The following is a 24,036-nucleotide window of genomic DNA, read 5'->3' as shown; positions in this document are numbered from 1 at the left end:
TTTGACAGAGCCAGGCTAACTGGTTCCTCCTGTTTTCAGTCTTTATGCTAAGCTAAGCTAACTGACTGCTGGTTATAGCTTCTACCTGACAGACAAGAGAGTGGTATCGATCTTCTCATCTAAGTCTCGTTAAGAAAGCGAATAAGTGTTTTTCTCTATCTAACTATTCATTTAAAAAACAGTTTGCAAAGCTCCCATTGGGACTACACACACACAGTGTGTTTGTATGTGTCCATGAGTGACAAGCGAATAGATCACACACTAACAGTGGGGGCCCAGATAGCTACAGTCAAAGAGAGACAGAGGAATGGAGCAGAAAGATTCATTCATTAACCTGCCATATGTATCTGCCACCCTTTTAATGTGAACTGTTGTTTGGTCGCACTTCACTGAGGGAACCAATTGGCACTTGTGCACCTCACAATGGCGGGCACTAGCTTCGGTAATATCTGCATGTATTCCCTTGCCGGGGAAATGGCATGAACCGAGGAGAATGTGGAAGAGAGGAGGAGGAGGAGGGCGAGATTGAAATCGATGAAGAACAAAATGGAAAACAAGTTTCTGTGACGATGACACAGAAGACAGACAAGCAGGCAGACTCAGACACACACGACCCATTGACACTGCTTGGTAAATGTACCTGTGTGCCTCTGTGTGTTTGTGTGCGTTTATGCAAATGCGAGCGGTGAGATAATTCTGTGTGGGACGTCGTGCCCACGCAGTGTGGGAACATCGCTCGGCTTTCACAGGTACAGATCCCCGGGGACGAGGGCAGACAGACGGGCAGATGGAGAGAGAGTCGATCATAAGCTGCTTAGTGCAGAGGTTCTCAAACCCGCTCATTCCCAATGAGCAACATATTGATTAAGTTTCCAAGTTTCTCCACTTCTGCAGATTCTGACCCAGAAACACCCACCTGAGAGGATATTTGTCTGAGTTGGCTATGATTGGAAACAGTGTATAGATTTCAGAGATAACACTACAGAAAAAAATTGTGCAGGTTCTGGTCGAGAGGGGCTTTAATGTTGAAAAGATATTCAGAACAGTTTAGCACTTCGATGGAGTCTCTCTGGAAATGCTCTGAGATAGACGGAGTAGTGAACAGACAGGCAGGTTGATGGCTCAAATTTGAACTGACAGGCTTTTAGGGAGTCACATGGAGGCTTCTGGGAGAATACCGACGCAGGTCTGAGGAGGCAGACAGGTACGGCTCAATTTCACTCATGCCATTTTGCATTCCCCAATTCCCAGTTCAAATTAAAGCGAATGCTTAGGAGTAGACACAAAAAACAGACAGTAGCATGGCAAGCAGATGGAGAGACAGGCAGACATAGCCGGCCAGGCAGATGCAAGATGGCCATCGTAAAATGGCTGCAGAGGGGGAACTATGACATCAACTAAAAGTGAAAGGAGAGGCCAGGCAGATGGCGAGGGAGACGGATGGGAAGATCTATGCTGGCAGATCACACAGACAGACAGTCCTGAAGTCTTTCGAAATGTAAAGTGTTCAGCATGTGAAGCCTGATATGAATTAGATCCAATACTCCTGGATGACTTTGAGCAAATCTGTGGGGAAATAAAAGGAAACACCCTCATTGAAATATGTATAGGATCAGATTGTATGAGGCTCTATTAAGAAAACTAGATGTCAAAAGTCTGATCGATGTGAAGTTAGTCACAAAGGTAAGTTTTATTAATCAAGATTTAGAACAAATGTCACTTTATGTAGTGCAGGTTGCTAGTGTAGGTTGCTGTTATCTAAAAGGTATAGTGTGTAGGATTTGGCGGCATCTCGTGGTGTGGTTGCAGATTGCAACCAACTGAGTAACCCTCTGCTCACTCCTCCCTTTCTAAGACTGTGGTAACATGAGCCACCGAGTCTAAAACCGTGGTAACACCGTTCGCCTCGCTCAGAGGTCATCCTTACCATAATAATATTACTTTAGGAGCAACAGAAGTCAGACGGCAGCTGGCGGTACCACGGTTTTGCTCTCTACAGTTTCACAAGCGAGAGAACTACGGTGACCTTCAGGTAACATAAAAACGTGAAAGGCTCTCTCTAGAGCCGGTGTTTGGTTTGTGCGTTCTGGGCTACTGTAGAAACATGGCAGAGCAACATGGCGGACTCTGGGAAGAGGACCCGCTCCCTATGTAGATGGTCGTGTCTAGAAGGTAGCCCATAAACTGCAAAATCTGATCTGAGATCTGCAAAAACTTACAAAACCTTTCGCTAAACTCGCCACGTATCTTAACCTTAACTATTCGAGATCAACGCCTAACCTTAACCATCTTGCGAAAGTTTCCCCAACTTGTGGGTTCCCTTCTAGACACCACCTATGTAGATATGAAGGACTCATTGTAAGCTAATTAAAATGATTCTTAGTTTCAGGTGAATATACACTAATGAAAACATAGTTATGAATATTATATTCCATTTCTGCTATTAGATCTCCCTAAATACTACACACCGTTCCTTTAAAACGAACATGATCTATCGCACAACAGTAAGTAATAATACAATCTGTCATTATTAATTAAAGTCCCTTGATAATTGTTTTGGATATTAAATGTTGTAAAATCACAGTCACAATGTCCCAGAGCCCAAGGTGTCATATTCAAATTGCTTATTTTGTCCAAATAACAGTCCAAATATATTTAGTATAAAATAGCAGCAGCATCTGGAACTTTTTGGCTCGAAAAGCGACTCAAATGACTAAAACAAAACAGTAGTTGTTACTAATCAATTGATCAACTGTGTTTCATCTCTAAATAGTATAAGCATAGAGATAATTTTGTTTAATATTATTATTAGACATTTTGGCAGAGAAAATCAATATGGATACTAGGCGTGAGATCCCAGCATGGTGCGTTCCTTTACTGACAGGCAGTATTGAAACAGAGGTGTCAAAATGATTGCAGTAGATTCTTTCAGGAGGATATTTTTATCACTTATTTTCTTGTTTTCTTTTTTCATTAGGCAGGAGAGTGATGTTTCTAGACCAGCAGGCAGGACAGATATACCTCTGCAGATGCAAATCAGGCCATATGGAGCCACTGAAGCAAAGATTGTAGAAACATAATATGTTGTATGGCAGCTGAAAACTCTGTTTTTTTATGATCCTAACATAGCCGTGTGCTGTTTCCTCAGTGTGTGGAGATATCCACGGCCAGTTCTTCGACCTGATGAAGCTGTTTGAAGTGGGAGGTTCTCCTGCCAACACGCGCTACCTCTTCCTAGGGGACTATGTGGACAGGGGCTACTTCAGTATCGAGGTGAGGATGGACACTTGGTCTAGTACTGCACACACTTCACTGTGGCATATAATGTATATGAACATGTCTATTTTACTGGGTGTGTGTTCACTCAAAACGCTGTAAGTTTGCTGTATTGTGTATACAGTAAGCTTACAACTAAATCAATGTCGAGTGTAGTTTATATTACCCTGAAGTGTATTATACAGCTTCTAGTGGCAAGTTTTATTTCACTATGGAGGTATACAGTTACAACACCGTGCTGTATGTATTATAAATGTACAAAAGGTACTTGAGATTAGCATTGACACACCACAATGTGTGTCTGGAAATACACATAGGCCAAAGTGATTTAAAATTCATGGATCATTCAAGGTCAGTAATCACTAACAAGAGTATAATATGCTGCTTACTGAAATATGTATGGAAACTGAGAGGAGATAGTATATCCAGCGGGCTGTCTGGACGTTCTGTAAAATAGACGTGAGTGCAATAAAGTATTTTTGTGACTTTGTTTGGCAGAAAAGCGCCACAGATCAGGAGTGTGACTTGAATCCATAATAATAATACAAGCACATGGTGCAAGCCACCGTGGCATGAGGGATGTATCATTAACATGGAGTGAGTTTGGAGGGGAGGGAGCAACATTTAGGCCACCTTCCTAACACACTTCAAGGGCACTTAGACAGGGGACTTAATGAAGAGCGTGGGTGATACTCTGTAAAGGTGAGAGAACACCCTCTGAGCCATTTGATTAACAAAGTGATAACATGTTGGATGATTTTATATTCTAAAAGATGTCAGCCACAGCTGTTTACAATTAGTTTTTTCCTGTTAACTCAATAAGCAAGCTCTTATTTTGGATGATTCTTGTCAAAACCCTGTTTGTGTCTATCTTTAGACCGGGGTAAGGATCAATTTGCTTTCAGCTCAATCAATTTGGGCAGTGGATGTTTCATTCAGAGAAGGAATTCCTTGTAACGCCTCCATCGTGATTCTCTGTGTCTCACTTTGAATTTCCAGTTTGAATTTAATGAGGAGAAGTGAAAGTGAAATGACTCCGACTCTGCCTCATACAATTACTTACCAGCAATGATGTGCTAAAGAGAAAGTTGTATTCACTGAAGTGTGTGGTTTAAAGGGATAGTTTGACATTTTTGGGAAGTACACTTATTTGCTTTTTTGTTTAGAGTAAGATCAGAAAAATGATCACACTCTCATTTCTGGCTGTTAAAGATGAAGATGGAGCCGGGATATAGTTAGTTTAGCTTTAGCAAAATGACTGTGAGAAACAACTAGCCTAGCTTCATCCAAAAGTTAAAAATGAAACTAGGCAAGTTGTTTCCTCCAGTCTTTTTGCTAAGCTAAACTAACCATTTCCTAGCTCCATCTTCATATTTAACATATATACGATATTCAGAGCATTAATAGCATCAAACAACTATTTGCTATGTAAAGATATAGAAGAGTAATGTCTACCTGAGCAGAGAATGAAGTCGCTCTCCCTCTGTGTGTGTGGGAATCCGAGTTTCTCCTTGTTTTCGGCCCACCTCGCGTGCTTTTAATGCATTGGCTAGCTCACGACCGCCACTCTGCGCTGCTCTCATACGACGGTTACAGCTGATAATGCCGTCCCGACAGATGGCGCCGTCACGGAAGCGTAGCACCCACCCTCTGGTTCCCCCCCAAGTTAACACTGTTAGCTCTGTCAGCACTCTGGTGCTTTTGTTTTCACTGTTAGTGCTGTTAGCACCGTTAGCTACGAGCCGCCGGCTCAGCTGTCAACATGTTGAGAGCTGTGCGGAGGCAATATAAATGGTTCAAATCTCGCATTTAGCACCTTAGAAAACTCACTAATCAAGCACATTGTATGTTGTTTGTTTGATGCATACACAAATGGCAATGTTGTGGTTTTCTATTAGCTTAGCTTAGCATAAAGACTGGGTATGACTGGACCTTATTTCCTTGAATGTGCTTTGAGCCAGGCAATATAATTACATATTTGCAGAATATTACTATATACAGTAAATATGTGATTAGCTTAGTTTGTTACAAGGTAGTATTTATGCTGCAATTACTAAATGTACCCCAAAATTCAGAAACTACCTCTTTTTTGACAAGTTTAATGATGTTGCTGTTAATGTGCAGCTGCTTATCTCTAACCGGTTGTTATGCTTTGTCTTCCCTGGTGAACCTTTAGTGTGTGTTATACCTGTGGTCACTGAAAATCCTCTACCCAAAGACGCTCTTTCTTCTACGGGGAAACCATGAATGTAGACATCTGACAGAATATTTCACCTTCAAACAAGAATGTGAGTCTCTCTTTTGTTTCCTCCTAATATAATGTGCTCTCCTTCTCTCTCTCTCTCTCTCTCTCTCTCTGTTGTTCTTCCCTCTTTAACCTCAACCCTTCCTACTCCTTCAAATTATATCCGTTCTTTCTGTTAAAGTTATTATAAAACTAAGTAGGGCTGCAGCCAACAGTTATTTTCAGTATTGATTTATCTGCAGATTATTTTTTTAATGAATTGATTAAATCGCTTGTCACGAAGGAGGCTAAATAACACTCCAAACTTAGGCTAAATTTTGGCAAGGAAAAACTGGCATAGCCATTTTCAAAGGGGTCCCTTGACCTCTGACCTCCAGATATGTGAATGAAAATGGGGTCCATGGGTACCCACGAGTCTCCCCTTTACAAACATGCCCACTTTATGATAATCACATGCAGTTTGGGGCAAGTCATAGTCAAGTCAGCACACTGACACACTGACAGCTGTTGTTGCCTGTTGGCTTGAGTTTGCCATGTTATGATTTGAGCATATTTTTTATGCTAAATGCAGTACCTGTGAGGGTTTCTGGACAATATTTGTCATTGTTTTATGATGTTAATTGATTTCCAATAATAAATATATACATACATTTGCATAAAGCATGTATATTTACCTCACTGCCCGACGACCTATCCTAACCCTAACCATTCGAGGTCTGTGGCTAACCTTAACGATCTGGCGAGAGTTTCCTCCCTCCTTTCCCACACAACCCTCCACTCCTTCTATACTCCTTCTCTTCTTTCTTATTTCCTCTTCCTCTCCCTCTTCCTTTCTGGCCATCCTCCATCTTTTCCTCCCTGTCTCTCTCTACTGTCTCTCTGACTCTCCTCGCGTCCTGTCCGAGAGTGGGTGATTAGCAGCAAATTAATTTGGCCCTTAATGATTGGCTCAGGGACTCGCTCCTCTGTGTCTGATTGGCCAAGGGACAAGGAAGCTAATTTCCCCTGGTGCTCCTGGCGAATAGTGGTCGCCCTCAATTACCATCTGCTGTGTGTGTGTGTGTGAGTGTGTACGTGTGTGTGTGTGTGTGTGTGTGTGTGTGTGTGTGCACCACAAGAACATGTACTGTGACTGCATGCGTGTGCAAGAGCGTCTTCATAAATGTTTAAGTGTCTGTGTATGGAAGGAGCTGAAAACTGGTGGACTAGCAATAATGAGCTCTTGCTCTACACAAGGCAGATGGAGAGCTTGACAAACACACTCTTCGCTGTCTCACACACACACACACACACACACACACACACACATGCTGGCTACTGTACGCTGTTACTCTACAATACTGGCTTTGATTTGTGTACGTGTCGCTCTCATGTCCTCACACTCTCCTTCCCATCTCTCTTTCTTCCCCCCTCGCCGTCTCCTCTCCTTCCTCTCTTCCTCTTAACCTCTCCTCCTCCTCCTGTCTCCTCCCATCAATCTCTCTCCTTCTCGCTTTATGAAATTATCATCCTCCTCTTCTCTCCTCCCTCCTCCCTGCTCGCTCTCATCCAAAATCCACCCTTCTTTCTTCCCCTTCTATCGCTCTCCTCCGATCTCCTTTCAGCTATTTTAATCCTGTGATATTGTTTTGTGTCAGATGTATCGTTACGCCCATGTGTGAAATGTACTTTAAAGATGCTGCGTGTTGGATGTCTTTATTGATATCGCTGCCAAATCAAAGGAGTTTTTCATAAAGCAAAAAAAAATCAGCCTCACAGTGACGCCTCTACGCTGCTTCATGCTTATATTTGGGTCAGATTTTGTTCACTGGAAACAGAATTGGAGTCTTTGCAACCATATGTTGTCTGTAATAATAAAGCAATATGGAGCATTTTTTCCACCAATGTACATTTCTTCTCTGGGAAGTAGCATTTCTAAATCATCAGAGAGGAGAGAAACAGGTCATATGGGATTGCTGGAGAGGAGATGGACGCATAAATGAATATGCTATGTGAGAATCCTACATGTTATACTGCCTTTACACCCAAGTGAACTGACTTATGTTTTTAGTGGAACTGTATGAAGCCTTTAGATGACTGAGTTCTTTAGATCCGTCCATGTCGAAGCTCCATGTTTGTTTGTTCTCTGCGCTCCTTGTTGCAGTGTGCTTGTGTGCGATATGTAACAGGGACTGACTGTACGTTTTGCGGGGATGGTGGCTGTTCAAAGCATGTCAAAACACATTCAGGCGCTTCTTTGTCTCAAGCCTTGAAATATCTCTCCGCCCCTCTAACCACCTCCAGGTAAGATCAAGTACTCGGAGCAGGTGTATGACTCCTGCATGGAGGCGTTTGATTGCCTGCCCCTGGCAGCCCTAATGAACCAGCAGTTCCTGTGTGTGCATGGGGGGCTCTCACCAGAGATCCACACGCTGGACGACATCAAGAAGGTACGAAAAGAGGCACACACACATGCAATTTAACCGCCCTACAACGGCAAAACACAGTAATATGTTTGGTCAAAATGAGTTAAGAGCTGAATCTGGCTCTTTGACATCTGTTTTAAGACTATATTTAATATTATAAGGGAAGATGCCAAAACAGTTGTTCTGATTGGTTTAAAAGTCTGGAAATGTGGTACAGACATACTTTGGCCAAGTATCTAACAGTGAAACTTTAAATTTTTTAGATCACATAAAAAAAAATCACACTTTTATCAATAGTCAAATCAGGATTTTTGAAAAATGAAGAAAAACACTAACATGATGTTCATTTTATTTTTTTTAAACAATATGTTTATTGAGATTTTCCATTTTTCACAACAAGAGATACAATACAATCAATATAAACAGCATCAGCCACCACTTCCCTCCAACCCCCCCAAGATTTCCTTAATGGAACAGAAAGGAGAAAAAAATTAATGAATCAATAAAAACAATAAAAAGAAAAAAAGAAGACAAGAAACAAAACAATAAATGAATAAGTCAATTAATCAATTAATTAATTAAATAATACTAATAACAACAACAACAAAAAATATTAGAAAACATTATGCTTATTAAATGCCATGGATATAAAAAATGTTTACACTGCATATGTGTGTATATTTTTGATATTCAACCTGTTATGAGATAATGGATACCAAATTGTGCTCCTGGTAGTTTCTGGGATACAGCCATTTTCTTATCATACTATATTTAATCTTTTGGTTACATGGGACTACCATTTATTCCTAAAATAGATTTGGAAAATGTCTTCAGATTGGTGCTTAGGTAAGCCTAGAGAACACTTCCACCAAAGGAAATTAAACATTTCAGTTGCCGACACAAATGGGGTTTAAACAAACCAGTTAAAATGGACAAGAAAGCTGAAAGAACACATTTATATTGGTAGATAGAAATATTTTCCTCTTTCATTCAGACCATTTTAGGTGTTGTTTAGGTTCTATTGCAATTTTGGGTAAAATAAGGCATTAAATGAAGGCATTACAACCGTTCTAACTATTACACAGTTTGCCTGCCAGCCTGAAAACCCATTTTTCTTTTTACTTCACTGCCTCTATATTTACTGCTTTATACATAGTAGCAACATTTATTATTCTCCTAATCGCTACGAAAAATGTTAATGTAGCATGTTACTGACTTATGTGCACCTGCGAGCGCTGACGTAAACACACACCAACTCCTATTTATGCCTTAATACCCTCATGTACCGTCAATGCAGAGACTCCATAAGAGACCAGTGCATACAGTAACCAGTAAAAGAGACCCACACACACAAGCTGCATGTATACAGTTCACAGTGATACAGAACACAAAGGCTCACACATGAACACAGAAGAGACATGAGGACACACACTTCCTCATCTAATGGCAGTGTTTCCATGGTGAATCTGCTGGTGTGACATCTTCTCCCTCCTGTGTGGTGAGGGTTGCCATGGAGATGCTCTGCTCTGACAGTATGTGTTTGTGTGTGTTTGCTTTTCTTTCTCTTTTGATTTATCCTATATGTGCTGGTACATTTTGTGTGTGTGTGAACGGTTAATATATAATTAAAAAAAAAAAATGTTAGGTATCTGATATGTGTTTGTGTGAGGGTTTATGTGTGTCTATTTATTTCTATGTGTGACTATTTGTGTCTCTGTGTCTCTGTGTGTGTTCTTTGTATGTCCTAGTTGGACCGGTTCAAGGAGCCCCCGGCGTTTGGGCCCATGTGCGACCTGCTGTGGGCCGACCCCCTGGAAGACTTTGGCAACGAGAAGACCCAGGAGTACTTTGGCCACAACACAGTCAGAGGCTGCTCCTATTTCTACAGGTACGGGACAAAATGACTCCTCACAAGGACCAACAAAAAGAAATATTACATAAGAGTCCTGATCAATTTGAGTGTGAGTGAATATAGTCTGGTATCGCTGATCCCCGTGCTTATTAAGCTCAGAGATATGAACCTGATATCCAAACAAGCCAGAATGAATGCAATATTGAGAGATAAAAAAAAATACACACTGCGAACAATATTCTTTTAAATTAGCAGCTGAAACGTGCAGACGGAAATAAGTCTGATCCTCAAATGTGTTCCTGTTCCTTCATTCGACGTCTTTTAATGATCTGGGCGCCTTGTGATCGCCCACCGTTAGCGAGATGTGACTGACTTTCATCTATAAAAGTGGAATCTAATAAGTTTGGTGGACTTCAGTCTATTGGTTTGGGATGTTGGTTGATGAGAAAATTGAAGGTTACTTCCTGCGCGGTTACGCCACATCCAAGATCCAATAACAATCACTGGGATTTGTACAAGAGACAGAAAATCTTGGCCAGTTTACACACACTCACACATTCAGCGTACGGGCAAACACATAAACACGGCGCATTCACAAACGCACGCACACACAGTTCCGTTTCAGCATGAAACGATATCCCACAATCCCCAGGGAGACTGCACGGTTCTGTTGCTATGACGACTGGCTACTCCTGCCAGATATGGAGTGATATTAAGATACAGTGAGAGAAAGAGGGAGAGCAACATGGGAGGAGGGTTGGTGGGGTAGAAGATGAAAGATGGAAATATAAAAATGGAGGAATGTAAAGACAAGGAGCTGAAAGGCAGGTGAAGCGTCGGCGCGGTCGTAGCTGCACGTGGAGAGCGCGTAAAAGTCGGTGTTATGACATGTTGTCTGTGGAGAACATAGTGATTTTCTATGTTTAGCAGACACAGCATCAATCGACCAGCTAGTGTAAACTCGGCCCCCTCAGCACTGAGGAGGCCATAAGCCCTGCTCAGGTCTGCCTTGTGCTCGCTGATGCCCCCTGTTGGTCTCAGTCAGACCTTAGAAAACAAGAGGCCCACTCATCTCCCACTGCTCCCACTTTAAATACTTCCATCTGTTTTGTGGTTCTTGATATAATAACATGTGGCATGTTTGCTATGTAAAGTGGTTCTTACTGTGTGGATATTTCTTCTCCTTTCCATTACTTCACCTCAGATACTTGCTCTGACTCTTTTCTCCCTGTGGCTCTCTTTTTCGTCCACAGTTACCCGGCAGTGTGCGAGTTCCTACAGACCAACAACCTGCTGTCAATCATCAGAGCGCATGAAGCACAGGATGCTGGGTAAGCTGACTGACTGTCGCGGCTTAAAAAGAGAGCACCATTTAATTTAATGGCTTACCTCGACATTTCATGTTCCGAGTCCTTCTTTTTCTTTGTCAGTGAACTGGCACATTACAGGGGGAAAGAGGTTCCACAATTTTCCCTCTGTCACCCTTAGACTGTGTTATTAGTATTGTTAGAGTTTGTCTGACGGAGAGCACCAACAGCCTGAACAACATTCAGGTCAACTAACTCATCTCCTGAAAACAGAACGGTAAGTCAAAGAGCAGTGTGAGGTTAGCATCGCTAGTCTAAATAAAGCAGCGAGGGCAAAAAACACAATTTACTGACCCACAAATCCACTCCTGGCATCTGTTATCTTAGTGTAAATCCTCTAAATATAATAGTGCTGCCTTAATTGCGGCATTATGAGTTGTGCCTTCGCTGTGGTTTGGGGCGAACCCATTAACAGTATTTTATCCGTCATGCAGCTGGGCAGTCTGGGTAATCGCACTTGCATAAGTGTACCAACCAGTTTATACTTCTAAATAGTACCTAATGTATAGATGAAATAATGTGTGTTCATTTAAAACTGCTGACACTTTAAAGTCCGGGTAAATGTGAACTACAGTATATAGTACTGAATTGTGGAGTTAAACCGTTAAACTGTTTTTCTCCATTGTTGTGTTTAGGTTTATTTGGGCAGGCCTGAAATCACGTCTCGATGACGCACTGGAGCCATCCTTAACAAAACCCCTCCTCCAACACTATTTAAAAACTAGAGCACATAGCATCAGTGGTTCTCCCGCTCAATCGTGAGTTACAGCACTTCATTACTACAGCCTACAGTCTGCTAGCAGTGGTGTACTCGCCATCTGGCATACCGTGAGAAATCCCAGTGGGCTGTCAAAAAATCCATAACGTTTTTACTGGCCGTCCGTCTCTCACCTGCCCACTCTGTCTGCCTGTTATTCAGGGTGCTCATGAGAACGTGCTGTATGCGTGTTTCAGGACTGGGCTCACTGGCCAATCGCAACCAAGTTAGTTAAACTTGTGCTTACGTCATAATAGGGCTGGGCGATATGGAGAAAATCAAATATCACAATATTTTTATCAATATTTTGCGACGATATTGTTGGCTTGGCTATTGGTGCTTTCACAAAATGTTTACTAAATATTTAACCATCAGTAATGTGGATATAATGACTAAGTGGTTAAAGGCAAATAGTAGGAACAGCTAGAACAGTCTGGTAAGTTCAGAAAATGACATCACTTTGTTATAATGCAGCCTTTGAAACCAGGAAAAGACAAAGTTTGTGAAAAGTTAAAGAGCAAAACAAGAACCGCATTGTACTGATGACGTTGATTGTACATCGGTTATACACAGGTTCCTAGAGAGAATAACATCATTGATAAAGTTACACAGGACACTGGAACACCATAAAAACAGACAATATTAAAACCACTCTAATAAGAAAACTAATTCTGCTGCACACCTAGATTATATTTGTTTATAATATATAACCCAAATCCTTGATTACTGATGAGTTTGGTAATTAGTCTATCCTCAAGGGACCCGGCTAGTAGAGGCTGCTTTGGTGCTTTGTTTGTTGGTACAAATGAAATGTGCGTTGTGTTCATTATCATGTCTTATCTCGGTAGCTTCTTTGCATGCATGAAACTAATTGCACCCACACTTGTTATTGTTGTGACTAAGTCACTCACTAGATCTGGGCCCTAATTCAAAATGTTAGCTTTGAGCTGGCAGCTTCACTCAAACACTGGGGGCTGTCAGTACCCTCATTTTACCCACACAGATTCCTTCGTTTGTTTATAAATGCGTGGCTGTCTCGCCTTCAACACAGTCTCTGTCTGGTTTTAAAGACCTCTGAAGCGAATCCTCAGATTTCATCCACAACATGTTTTTTTATTTATTTGAGTAGCTGTAACGTGGGCGGTTGTGTTTGTCTCTCTTTCCTAAGGTATCGTATGTACAGGAAGAGTCAGACTACAGGTTTCCCTTCCCTCATCACAATCTTCTCTGCTCCAAACTACCTGGACGTCTACAACAACAAAGGTCAGACACACACACACAGCACTGCGGTGCAACTGTTTCAAACAGTATGATATTCTTCATCCAAGTAGTGAACATTTTTAACCTGAATAATGTTATTTGTCTCAGTATAACTGTATGTTTAACACATTTGATGATTAATATGTAAGGGATAATGTACAGCGAGCTGGTCATTATTGTGAAATAAACCCTGACAGGGCGATGCGGCGAAGAGGAGGGGTCTTGCATCACCCTGAAGGGGTTTATTTCACAACAATGACCCGCTCGGTGTACATTATCCCGCCTATTACACTACTTTGACTACTTACTTAAGAAGTCAATAATTTGACACAAAAACGGTCCTCCAGTGTCCGAGATTAGAACTGTGCCCATAGCAACGGTCTGTTATACATAGCAACGGTCTGCTATAAAGCAATAACAGACCATGGAGCGTCGTGATTGACCAATCAGAATCGAGTATTAAACAAAGCTGTGTAATATTTAGGGAATATTATTGTCTACTATCTGACCAAAGTGGAAAAGGCTATAATGTGTGTATATGTGCGTGTGTGTGTCCAGCGGCGGTGCTGAAGTATGAGAACAACGTGATGAACATCCGTCAGTTCAACTGCTCTCCTCACCCCTACTGGCTGCCCAACTTTATGGACGTCTTCACCTGGTCGCTGCCTTTCGTGGGAGAAAAGGGTATCACATATCATTTATTCAGTCTCTTCCACATACAGTGCATTATAATAAAAACATCACAAGGTCAGGTTGTCTTCAGTGATGTTGTAATAATTATATGAATATCGTAATCGTAGACAAAACTTACTTCAGGCTAAACTATGTTATCACGGCTTCTAAACCTGATTTAAATCTGAACTATTTGGGGTTTGATGGACTTTGTGCTCCAACTCAGACGGATCACCAGCATTTTCATTATGCAGGCATACATCTCATATAAAATACTATAAAATAGCTGACACATGTAAAATAAATTAAAGGTACAGTGTGTAGGATTTGGCGGCATCTAGTGGTGTGGTTGCAGATTGCAACCAACTGAGTATCCCTCCGCTCACTCCTCCCTTTCCAAGACTGCGGTAACGTGAGCCGAACGTGAGGACAAAACCGTGGTAACGCTGTTTGCCTCTCTCAGAGGCTATCCTTAACATAATAATACTACTTTGGAAGCAATGGAAGTCAGACGACGGCAGATGGCTGTACCGCGCTTTTGCACTCTGCAGCTCACGTTACCGCAGTTTCACAAGCGTGTCGGAGAACTACAGTGGCCTTCAGGTAACGTAAAAACATGAAAGGCTCTCTCTAGAGCCAGTGTTTGGTTTGTCCGTTCTGGGCGAAACATGGCGGAGCAACATAGCGGACTCCATGCCAAGAAGTGAAAGTCAATTGTTGGTTCCATTGTAACATCAGCGATCAGCAGCAAAGCTACGGTTCCCCCATTTTGGACTGAAAGCGACTACCAGACGCCAGTTAAACGTCCGCCTAAAAAGTGCCGTGCAAAAGTAAAACAACATTATTTCTATTCTATTGACACATTCTACCAAAATGGCCTGTGTTAAAAAATATTATAAATATAATAATAGTTTTCAGTCCAAAATGGCGGCAAAAAAAAAACACCGGAGTTTTGTCTCTTTGCTTCTATACTCTTTGCCCTCTCCCTATGTAGATATGAAGGACTCATTCTAAGATAATGTAAACACAACGATTCTTAGTTTCAGGACATTTCTGTCAACTGTAGCTTATGGCCCTTCTGTCAAAATAAAACAGAGGGGCCAACAGTGCAACTGTATTCTTGTGACAAAGATGTGAATAGTCTCAGACTGACAGAACTTGATAGCCTGTGATCCTTTCCATCTTTGTCCTGTCATGAACCTTTAACACCTCCTTAACTAGACAGAAGAGTTCAGTCTGTGCTGCAGAAGTCAGGCACAGCTTAAACAGTCTGGAATTCTAGCTACAACACCATCTGTACAGTGATGAAAACGCATGTAATAACAACGTGCCTATGTTCTTGTTGGATCTCACCAATCAGCAGTTAGAGTAAGCACAGTACAAGGGATAATCTCTATAAAGTTCTTAGTTTTAAAGTTAGATCATTTTTATGTACTTTACATGGTTCTAGTGCCACTTTATAATATTCTCTAAAAATAGCAATTATATCAGCTTAAAAAGGTGTACAACCCCTACTTACAGGATTAGGGACTCGCGGGTAACCAGAGTTTAGTCCGATTTGAGGCATTTTATGCCATTTTTGGACAGCAGCGATGAGATGACAGGAAATGAGGGGACAGAGAGAGAGGGAATGACATGCAACAAGCGTCCCCAGCTGTAGCGTGAACTTGCGGTTCATGGTTGGTGTCTTAATCCCTAGCCACCAGGGTGCAACTATGTCCCTCGCTAAGTGTGTGTGTTTCTGTCTGGCTAAGTGTGTGTGTTTCTGTCTATGTGTTCTGCAGTGACTGAGATGCTGGTCAATGTCCTGAGTATCTGCTCTGATGACGAACTCATGAACGACGGAGAGGAGATCTTCGATGGTATAAACAGTTAACACTGACATTAAAGCAATGTGATTTAAAGCTATGTTAGTGTGAATATGTAAATAACTGAAAGTAATAACAAATATATTTTGGCAATTTATTTTTTTATGATGACAAGAAATCACATTAATGAGTTTGTGTTTGTCTCTCTTCCAGCCAGTGCAGCAGCAGCCAGGAAAGAGGTGATCAAAAACAAGATTCGAGCCATTGGGAAGATGGCGAAAATGTTCTCTGTTCTACGGTGGGTTGAGTTCTGGTTGTACATTCTGTGTGTGTGTGTTAATGTGTGTGCCATAGACCGTATATCAAGATGGACAACATGACAGCTCTTCAAAAGTGAAGCCAAAACATCTGGATCGCCCCCTGGTGGCTGGCTGCAGTATAGCTCATAAACCTCACCCCCTCCATGTTAGCGGATGGGACATGGGCCAAACTAAAAAATCAAAGTACACGTCAAATACTTTTTTTCCAAAAGATGGTTTCTGTCATTTTAGGTAGTTCTTATCACGCTGATGTATGTTCAAGTGTTCATTTTTCTGATAAGTTTGGTTTTAATTAGTTATTTGATGCTAAAAAAAAGGGGTGAGACGTCATGATTGACAGCTGTGATTGACAGGTGCTCTGAGTGAAGTAGTGGCAGCCGGAGGCTCAGAAATTGTACGAGAGAGGAGATGTAACTTTAACTTTCTATAACCATCACCAGTCTGTGTAGTAGAACATGTGTCAATTTGATCATAAATGTAGTTATAGAGATATGGTTAGTTGTCGTGTCTTTCTAGCCAAACAGCTACCGTGGTGCAGCTAGGTGGCTCGCACTAACAAGCTGCGGCTGTGCTCGGCTTGTGATTGGCTCGGGCGGGTTGTTGGGAGGAAGTGGAGACATGTTGTCCATCTATATATACAGTCTGTGGTGTGCACAGTGTGCCTATAAATGCTGCTTTTCCTATAACCTTTGCAGAAATTAATCAGAAGTCACCTGACTTTCAGCATTCAGTTTTAACTCACAAGCATGTTTTTGTGTGTTTGCAGGTGCACAATGAGGGGAAGTGTGTAATTCTCTGTAATTTTCTCTTTTTATCCACACACACACCTGTCACACACACACAAACACACACTGTCTCTCAGGGAGGAGAGTGAGAACGTGTTGACCCTGAAGGGACTGACACCTACAGGCATGCTGCCCAGCGGAGTGCTCTCTGGGGGCAAACAGACCTTGCAGAGCGGTGAGTGTTTAACACACAAAACACACTCTTAGCCGTAACCCTGGACACACCTTCAAAAAACAGAACTAAAACACACACGAGTACACACAGAGACACAGTTTGAATATCTGCTATGGACCGTCCTCCGGTTCCCTCCTCCTATACCCTCTCTCCTCTTCTCCTCCTCTGCTGCTCTCCTCTCATCCTTCTGCCTCACTGACTCGCTCACTCTCTCCACCTCACCTCACCGGCGCTGAGGATACTAACAGCCTGCTGGTTGTGCGTGTGTGTGTGTGTGAGATGGAAAGAGGGTTAGAGAATGACATGACAGAAAGTAAGGACAGAAGTGTGTGTGTGAGCCAACACCAGCTACTGCTAACACACCAGGTGCCCTCTGAAGCTGCCGTGGTCTCAGTGCTGCTCTGAGGGCCCGACATGACTAAAGCCTGAAACATGTCTCTGAGTCATGCTTACCCACTCGTACCAGGGTCTGCTTACACAAATTGCACATAACTTCAAAGGACCATTATGTAATATATTTACTGTAATAAATCATAAAATGACCATGATATGTCTTCAGATTAAGGAAACATGCTTAATTTAAATACTGGCTTCTCCAAGAACAATGCTAAAGCCATCATGTTCTCCTTTGAAATTTCCATTCAAGGTGTTTTTGTTTTGGCCTGTGGGATCCCGTCCACTGTCCATTTTGACACCCTGTTGCCACTTATGAAACAAATTGGTACGCTAACAGCCTTCTGCAGCCATGGAAGCAAGCTAACAAACTGGAACAACAGAGATAACGTTAACGTTAGATTCTACTGTAGCAAAGGTCCCCAGTCTCAAACTGGAGAAGTTCGAGCATCTTAGCCATCATGCCATCATGACATCCCTTATCATACAAATAGTTTTATCGATATTTCTCCCTGCAAGTTACACTGCTTCATTTTCTGTGTGCGTTCTTATGTGGGGTTTTTTTTATTTCTTGTTTGGTGTTGGACCAAACCAAGTAGCCACTGAACAGAGATTCTGAAGGCTCCTCTGTGAGCCACGGTCACCCTCGTGTCAGGATTGCATTTACATTTACACGCAACTGCACAGAAGCATGTTTCAGCCTTCACTTCCTCTCTTCTTCTTCTCCTCCTCCTTTCTTTGTACCTCCTCTTCTCTCTGTCCTCCTTCCTCTCTCGTCTTCTTTTCTCCTTGCCCATCCTTCAGCTACCATTGAGGCCATTGAAGCCATCGAGACAGTTAAGGACGCTGAAGGTAAAGTCCCACACATTTCACTGTGTGTATGTGCGTGTGTGTGTGTGTTGTATGTGTGTGCACGCACGCGCGTGTGCGTGTGTGCAGCATGGCTGCGCTCTCAGCCATCCATGTTCATAAGGTCATAGATTTTCCTCACCCACGATGCACTGAGCTCTTCTAACCACATCAGCGCTCACAACAAAGCCTCATAGCATTGCACTCTGAAGCCACTACATTAAAACACACATCACACTTTTCTCTTTCCTTCTCTTGGGAAACAAGAAATACCACTACACCTTCTCTCCCAACTCACAAACATCTATATACATCATATTCAGATCAACAAACACCACGCATCACACCCAACTTTCTTTTCTCCTATAGTCAGCAGTGTGTTAAAGTCTTAATATTTTATAGGTGCTGTAGTTCTATAGATTAGAAGATAAACATGCAAACAGTCTGTTTCTCTACAAGCAGAACCAGTCACCTGTGATGAAAATAAATTATTGCAAAGTGTTGGGAATATTCCCATTATATTTACAAACCAATCCTTTAAACATCATCTGTGGTAAAACAAAATTTTTCCCTGAGCTTTTGACCATAACCCATGGCCATCTTCAGCAAATGGTCACATGACCTAAGTAGAGAACTTCAGGTTCTGTACTCAGCTCCTGTGATGACACTTCTGACTGAAGCCAGAACAGGTCTGCCAGGTTCTTCTATGCTACTGAACAGATTGGGATCATGGTATTTGTGTTTAGTGTATTATATAAACTGTGTACACAAGCTTTGTTATTACTTTGCACGCTTTTGTTAACTGTAGTCTTTTGTGGACTACAGTCCATAATTTGTTTGAGCAAATAAATTATGGGTATGTCTTGTGTTGTGTTTTTCTGTTTTGATTTGTAGCTAGGAGTTAGGTGTCTGCTGTGTAGCACAGTGGCATATTTGTGAGTAGCTGTATGTGTGTAAAGTAATTAGCTGTTGTTCAAAAGTGGCAGCGAGTTCAGACAGACCTCCTTATCAGTACAGGAGCATCTGTCGACACAGAGACCGCAGTTCAGCTGATCTCAAAACATTTTATTCATTTTGGTGAAATTGATTTTGTGGTAACCCTAACTGTTCTGTATCTGCTTTTATGTGGTCCACTTTGAGTGTAATTTAAAGGGGCACCCCAGCAATTTATTATTGCCCTTCCATAAATTGTGTGACTCGAAAGAGACAGTTAAATAATTGTTAAATAGTTCAAACTGAAGCAATAGAGCCAGAGTGACATTATTCCCAGCTCTGACTTCCGATATCCGAGGTAAATAGAATGCAGCATTAGACCCTCCGTGCTTGGTAAACGCCCATGTCTTTTAAACTCTATGCCCCTGTTTTCCAATGCATACTTCTGTTTAAGGAATCATTCCACCTTTACCGTACAGACATGAGAGACCAATGAGAGATCTATCTTCTCATCTAACTAATAAATATTCATATTTCCCAAAATGTTGATCTACTCCTTTAAAATTTGTAGTGTCCAAACCAAAATAACCTTGATGACTTCACAAACTGCATGTGTAGAATTGGTGGAGTGCCCCTTTAAGAAATAATTTAATTAAACTCGCTGAGGAAGAGGAATTGAGACAAAGCTGAAGTTCATGATCACAAAAAATTACGGTTTTTGCGAAAAATCTAACCAAACTAAAAATATGGCCAACTTGGACATTAAGTTCAAAAGGATCAACCTGACAGATATGGAAAACCTGACACCTGACTTTTGTCTTTACCTTTTAATTTTTACTTAAAGGTTACAAAATATAATGGGAAAGTAGTAACTGTAAAAAAAACTCTTTACAAAGGCGAAACATGTTTTAAGGAGGTGTCTCAGACTACTGATCTAGGATCAATGGCCAGGTCGCACTGACTGTCACATTCACTGTGAGCCACAAGGTCAAACTAATCCGAGCTCAGCATTCAGACAATAGATGAGCACTTGCTGATGTGTGTAGATGTTGGTGTTAGAACCCTGTAGATGTGCATTTATGACAGAACCTTGTTCATCCAAACCCGAAATGTCCCTCTGCTAAAGGAGCACAATCAGGCTTAAAACTATTGAAATGTCCTTCCTGGTGTGCTCAATTTAAAGCATTTAAAGCTGAATTAAAACAGACTGAATGCTTTGGAAATGTTCACATTTCATAAATGAATAAAATGTGGTTTGGAATCTTCAATCCATTTCGGCGCTCTGAATATTTCCTTCAAAGCTCCCAGGGTTTGGATACACAAGATTCTACTTAATGTCTTGTTAAATATTAACTCTGTGTGCATGTATGTATGTTTGTGTGTGTCTGCGTGTGGGTGGGTGTGTGCCTGCCTGTCTCCGCAGCCATCCGAGGCTTCTCTCCGCAGCATCGGATCAGCAGTTTCGAGGAAGCCAAAGGTCTGGACCGGATCAACGAAAGGATGCCTCCGCGACGCGAAGGCGTCAACAGCGTGGGTCTGTCAATGAGCCGCATGAACATGGGAGAGCCCAATGGGACCGACAGCAACAGCAATATACAGTGATGGACATACACTCCCACATGCCCAGACACATACCTGCAGTTACAACAACTCTGACGTGGTACAGAATTTATAGATACGTGTACATAAGCATATATTCACACAAAAAATGCACCACACACATAAACACAAACACAGTATTACATTCACTGAATAGGCTACAGACAACATCACACACACACACACACACGATTACCTACCCCATTCCCGTTGCCCTCAGCTGTATTTAAAGGCATGAGCGTACCCGGACTTTACCACCAAAGGCTCTTCACTGAACTGATCGGCCCCATTTAAAGAACTTCAACTCCCATGTACCTGCACAACGACAGGAAGGAAACTTCAAAAACACTCCCCAAGCAAAACAGGAGGAGCTGCTGTTCACCGTGTATGTTGGGGATCACCACTGGGTTGGCAGTGTCAGCATGACGTGGGTTGACATTGTCAGCAGGACGTGGCTGTGTCGGTAGTGTGTGTTGTGTCGGGCGGGGTCAAGTGTTTGTACGTTGGGGGGATGGCAATCAGGGGGGAGGGGCGTTTTAAAGACATGTATGCTTCTTTTTCCTGTTAGCGTCCCAAAACAGGAAGTGGAACCAAACTTGCGATAGGTTGAGTTATGGAGTTGTGGATATGCCTGTCTGCGTGCGTGCAGACATGCTTCAACATGTAAATGTCCGTGCGCTTCTATTTGAAAATGCGTTTTCGTTTGCAAACACGAGCTGATCTCGCCGTCAGCTAAGCAACAGCGAGAAAAATTCTTGATGTGTGGTGTGGTATCTGTTGGCGAGAGATGTGCGGAGATCATCTCAGCTGCAGTCTAATCTGAGCCCTCGCTGTCCTTTTTCCTTCTCGGGAGGAGATTCCCGTTTGCTTTTGTAGCACTACACTTGAAGTCAAGTGGAGGTCCCCTACCCCCTCCCCTAAAACTCTGGTCCCAGGCCAGTTAGCTCTCGGGAAAGGCTTGAAACTGGGCCTGGATCAGATTTGAGTGTTTCTCCCCACCTGTTGTGTAAATAGGTTACATAAAAAGGTTTTATTGCACATGTGATGCATACGGTCACAAGATGCAAGATGCAGTATAGCGGATGTAGGATGCATTAGGGAGCCGGGGGGGGAGTTGAAATGTGAAGTCATACTATTCATTCTCTATCTACATCCTCCTTTCTTCCCGTGTTGCTGTCTGCTACCAAACAGCAGTGATGGCCGGGAGTCTCCGGCCTAAAAAGCAGGAAATAATATTTCACAGATGAAACAGACTCTTCTGGTTTAGGCAGAAGCCAAGACAACAAGAAGAAGTCTGAAGAAAAGGTCTTTGTAAAGCATTTATATTAACGCATCAATGCATGCAGAGTTAAGTTCTTTGATAATAATGTGAAGATTATATTTGTGCTCTGTGTTTCACTATGGTAGGATTTTCTTTTTGTTTTTCTGGCTAATATAAATGAACTGAGGAATAATTTATTTTGTACATAATGTTAATTTAATTTATTTTTTTGTATCATTTTGTGTTATATTTTTTTCACATTTTCTTTTCTTTCTTTTTCACAACCTGTGTATCCAGTTTCTTTCAACGCTGTACAGAATGACGGTACGCTTCTATTCAAAGTGTCAAGTCCACGTTCTCTCCTCTCTTCTTTGTCGGTGTACAGGAGTTGTTTTTAAACGATAAATATGAATAACGATAAACAAATATTAAACTAGCATTGATGAATGACCATACTATATACCGAGGCACAGGCATTCAGGCAGCCAAAAGCATGATTGCATGGTTAAAATTTGCGCTGTTTCAAGCAAAAAGCAGCAAGACACATTTTAACAGAAGAGCCGGTGTGTCGCCGTCACAATTTAAAGGAAAAAAGTGTACTCTCTCTCTGATCATAATTCTTGATGATTCCTCTTGTTATTTGATGATATTTATGATTCTATGATTATTATGATTCTATTTATTATGGACATTATTCTTAATATTTAAGCTCTCTCTCTCTCTGCTGGTTGCTCTTCATGTTGCGTTGCTCCTTGGTTGATCTTGTTGTGCTTCTTTGGGAGAGGTGAACCCCCCTGGGAGACCCTGTGCCATAGAAATTGTGCCACGGTTCTTACTTTCTTTCTGTCTTTCTTGCTGTTTCTCTCTCTCTCTCTCTCTCTCTCTCTCTCTCTCTCTCTCTCTCTCTCTCTCTCTGTTTTGACTCCCCAGTCACTAACACTGTAAGCATGCCCCATGGGACGATCCACTTTTTTACTCTTGAATAAAATATGCATGAACCTTTGGTATGCATACCGAGCCTTTATTTCGTATAACATTGAGCATGGACACACACGCACACAAATGATTACACATGCCCTGAACATAGAAAGGAATGCTTCATCAAGACTGAACCTGTTATATTGTTTGCCAACTCACAGAGAAAAAGAAGGCTAATCTTGTGTAGCAGAATTTAGTTTCTTTTATTTCCTACCTAGGAAATCCTTTTGTGACCCCTTCAATTTATTTGACCCCCTTGTAGGGGTCCCGACCCCCAGCTTGGGAACTTGGGAGTCACAGCTACTACTGGCTGTGGTTTGATTTGTTATACTGAAAAGATACCAGACGATCCATTGCTGGAAGAGTCAGAGAGGAGCATCTTTCTCTTTCATTATGTAGTGAAACTGAGCCATGTGACATATATTGTGTAACATTTACAGATGAGTGACAGGAAATACCTGAATAAATTCCATGCAGGGCACAAGAGGATGCGTATGAAAGTGGTGTGATTTAAGGGTGTTACTGTAGCCTAATAACAGGTAGGATTTTTGAAACAGGTTTTAAGATGAAAATCCCCCAGCATAACCCCCTGCACCTGAACAACCTGTAAAAATGGCCTATTTGATTTTAACCACTCAAATTTAGTCTAAAAACATTATAATCAGCTTTTAAAAAAAAAACAGTTGTGTAATATGTGTGTAATAGTACATGTAAACTCCTCTTATTATGAATCAGTATCAATCCCCCAAAGCAGTGCAGCCCCGGAGCAGCCAGAGACCTACCTACCTCAACGCTGTGTCAGCAATACCAAGGACATGACCTCAGTCTCCTCAGTGGTAGCCATCATGGCCCTGCCTAGTGGTCAACCAGGGTACTTGTACATAGAGGAGGACTACTGCAGTTGCCAGAAGGGTAAGTAGAAAGATTATGGAGCAGCTTAATTAAATGAATAAAAAGACATTACAATTAGGCCTACATGGAGTCACCTGAACGCCATGTGTTGCAATGAAGAGCTCATCAAAACTGAGTTAACCTAGTTAGCACAGAAGTATACAGAGAAGTTGAAACAGTTTGCATTAGTTTGTTAAAAAGTAGGCTAAC

At 41.8% G+C, this 24,036-nt stretch overlaps 1 protein-coding gene across 4 annotated transcripts in view; it reads left to right on the top strand.

Annotated features, from left to right (window-relative positions):
* ppp3cb (protein phosphatase 3, catalytic subunit, beta isozyme) overlaps window positions 1-22,960 on the top strand; it is a 40,308-nt gene extending 17,348 nt beyond the window's left edge. For 3 of the 4 annotated variants that reach the window (XM_037779922.1, XM_037779925.1, XM_037779924.1), the window contains exons 3-14: window positions 3,149-3,273; window positions 5,453-5,564; window positions 7,805-7,950; window positions 9,675-9,814; window positions 11,032-11,109; window positions 13,071-13,165; window positions 13,721-13,846; window positions 15,619-15,696; window positions 15,856-15,940; window positions 16,825-16,922; window positions 18,120-18,167; window positions 20,521-22,960. In XM_037779922.1, the coding sequence (XP_037635850.1) occupies window positions 3,149-3,273; window positions 5,453-5,564; window positions 7,805-7,950; window positions 9,675-9,814; window positions 11,032-11,109; window positions 13,071-13,165; window positions 13,721-13,846; window positions 15,619-15,696; window positions 15,856-15,940; window positions 16,825-16,922; window positions 18,120-18,167; window positions 20,521-20,699 (1,310 nt within the window). In that variant the 3' untranslated portion in view covers window positions 20,700-22,960. The remainder of the gene's footprint in view (window positions 1-3,148; window positions 3,274-5,452; window positions 5,565-7,804; window positions 7,951-9,674; window positions 9,815-11,031; window positions 11,110-13,070; window positions 13,166-13,720; window positions 13,847-15,618; window positions 15,697-15,855; window positions 15,941-16,824; window positions 16,923-18,119; window positions 18,168-20,520) is intronic. The other variant, XM_037779923.1, reaches the window with a different exon arrangement.
* Window positions 22,961-24,036: the final 1,076 nt, after the last annotated feature.

The sequence above is a fragment of the Sebastes umbrosus genome, chromosome 9 (assembly GCF_015220745.1).
Source record: "Sebastes umbrosus isolate fSebUmb1 chromosome 9, fSebUmb1.pri, whole genome shotgun sequence".
Taxonomy (NCBI): Eukaryota; Metazoa; Chordata; class Actinopteri; order Perciformes; family Sebastidae; genus Sebastes; species Sebastes umbrosus.
The sequence above is the reverse complement of the archived record's forward strand: the minus strand, read 5'-3'. Positions and strand labels throughout refer to the sequence as shown.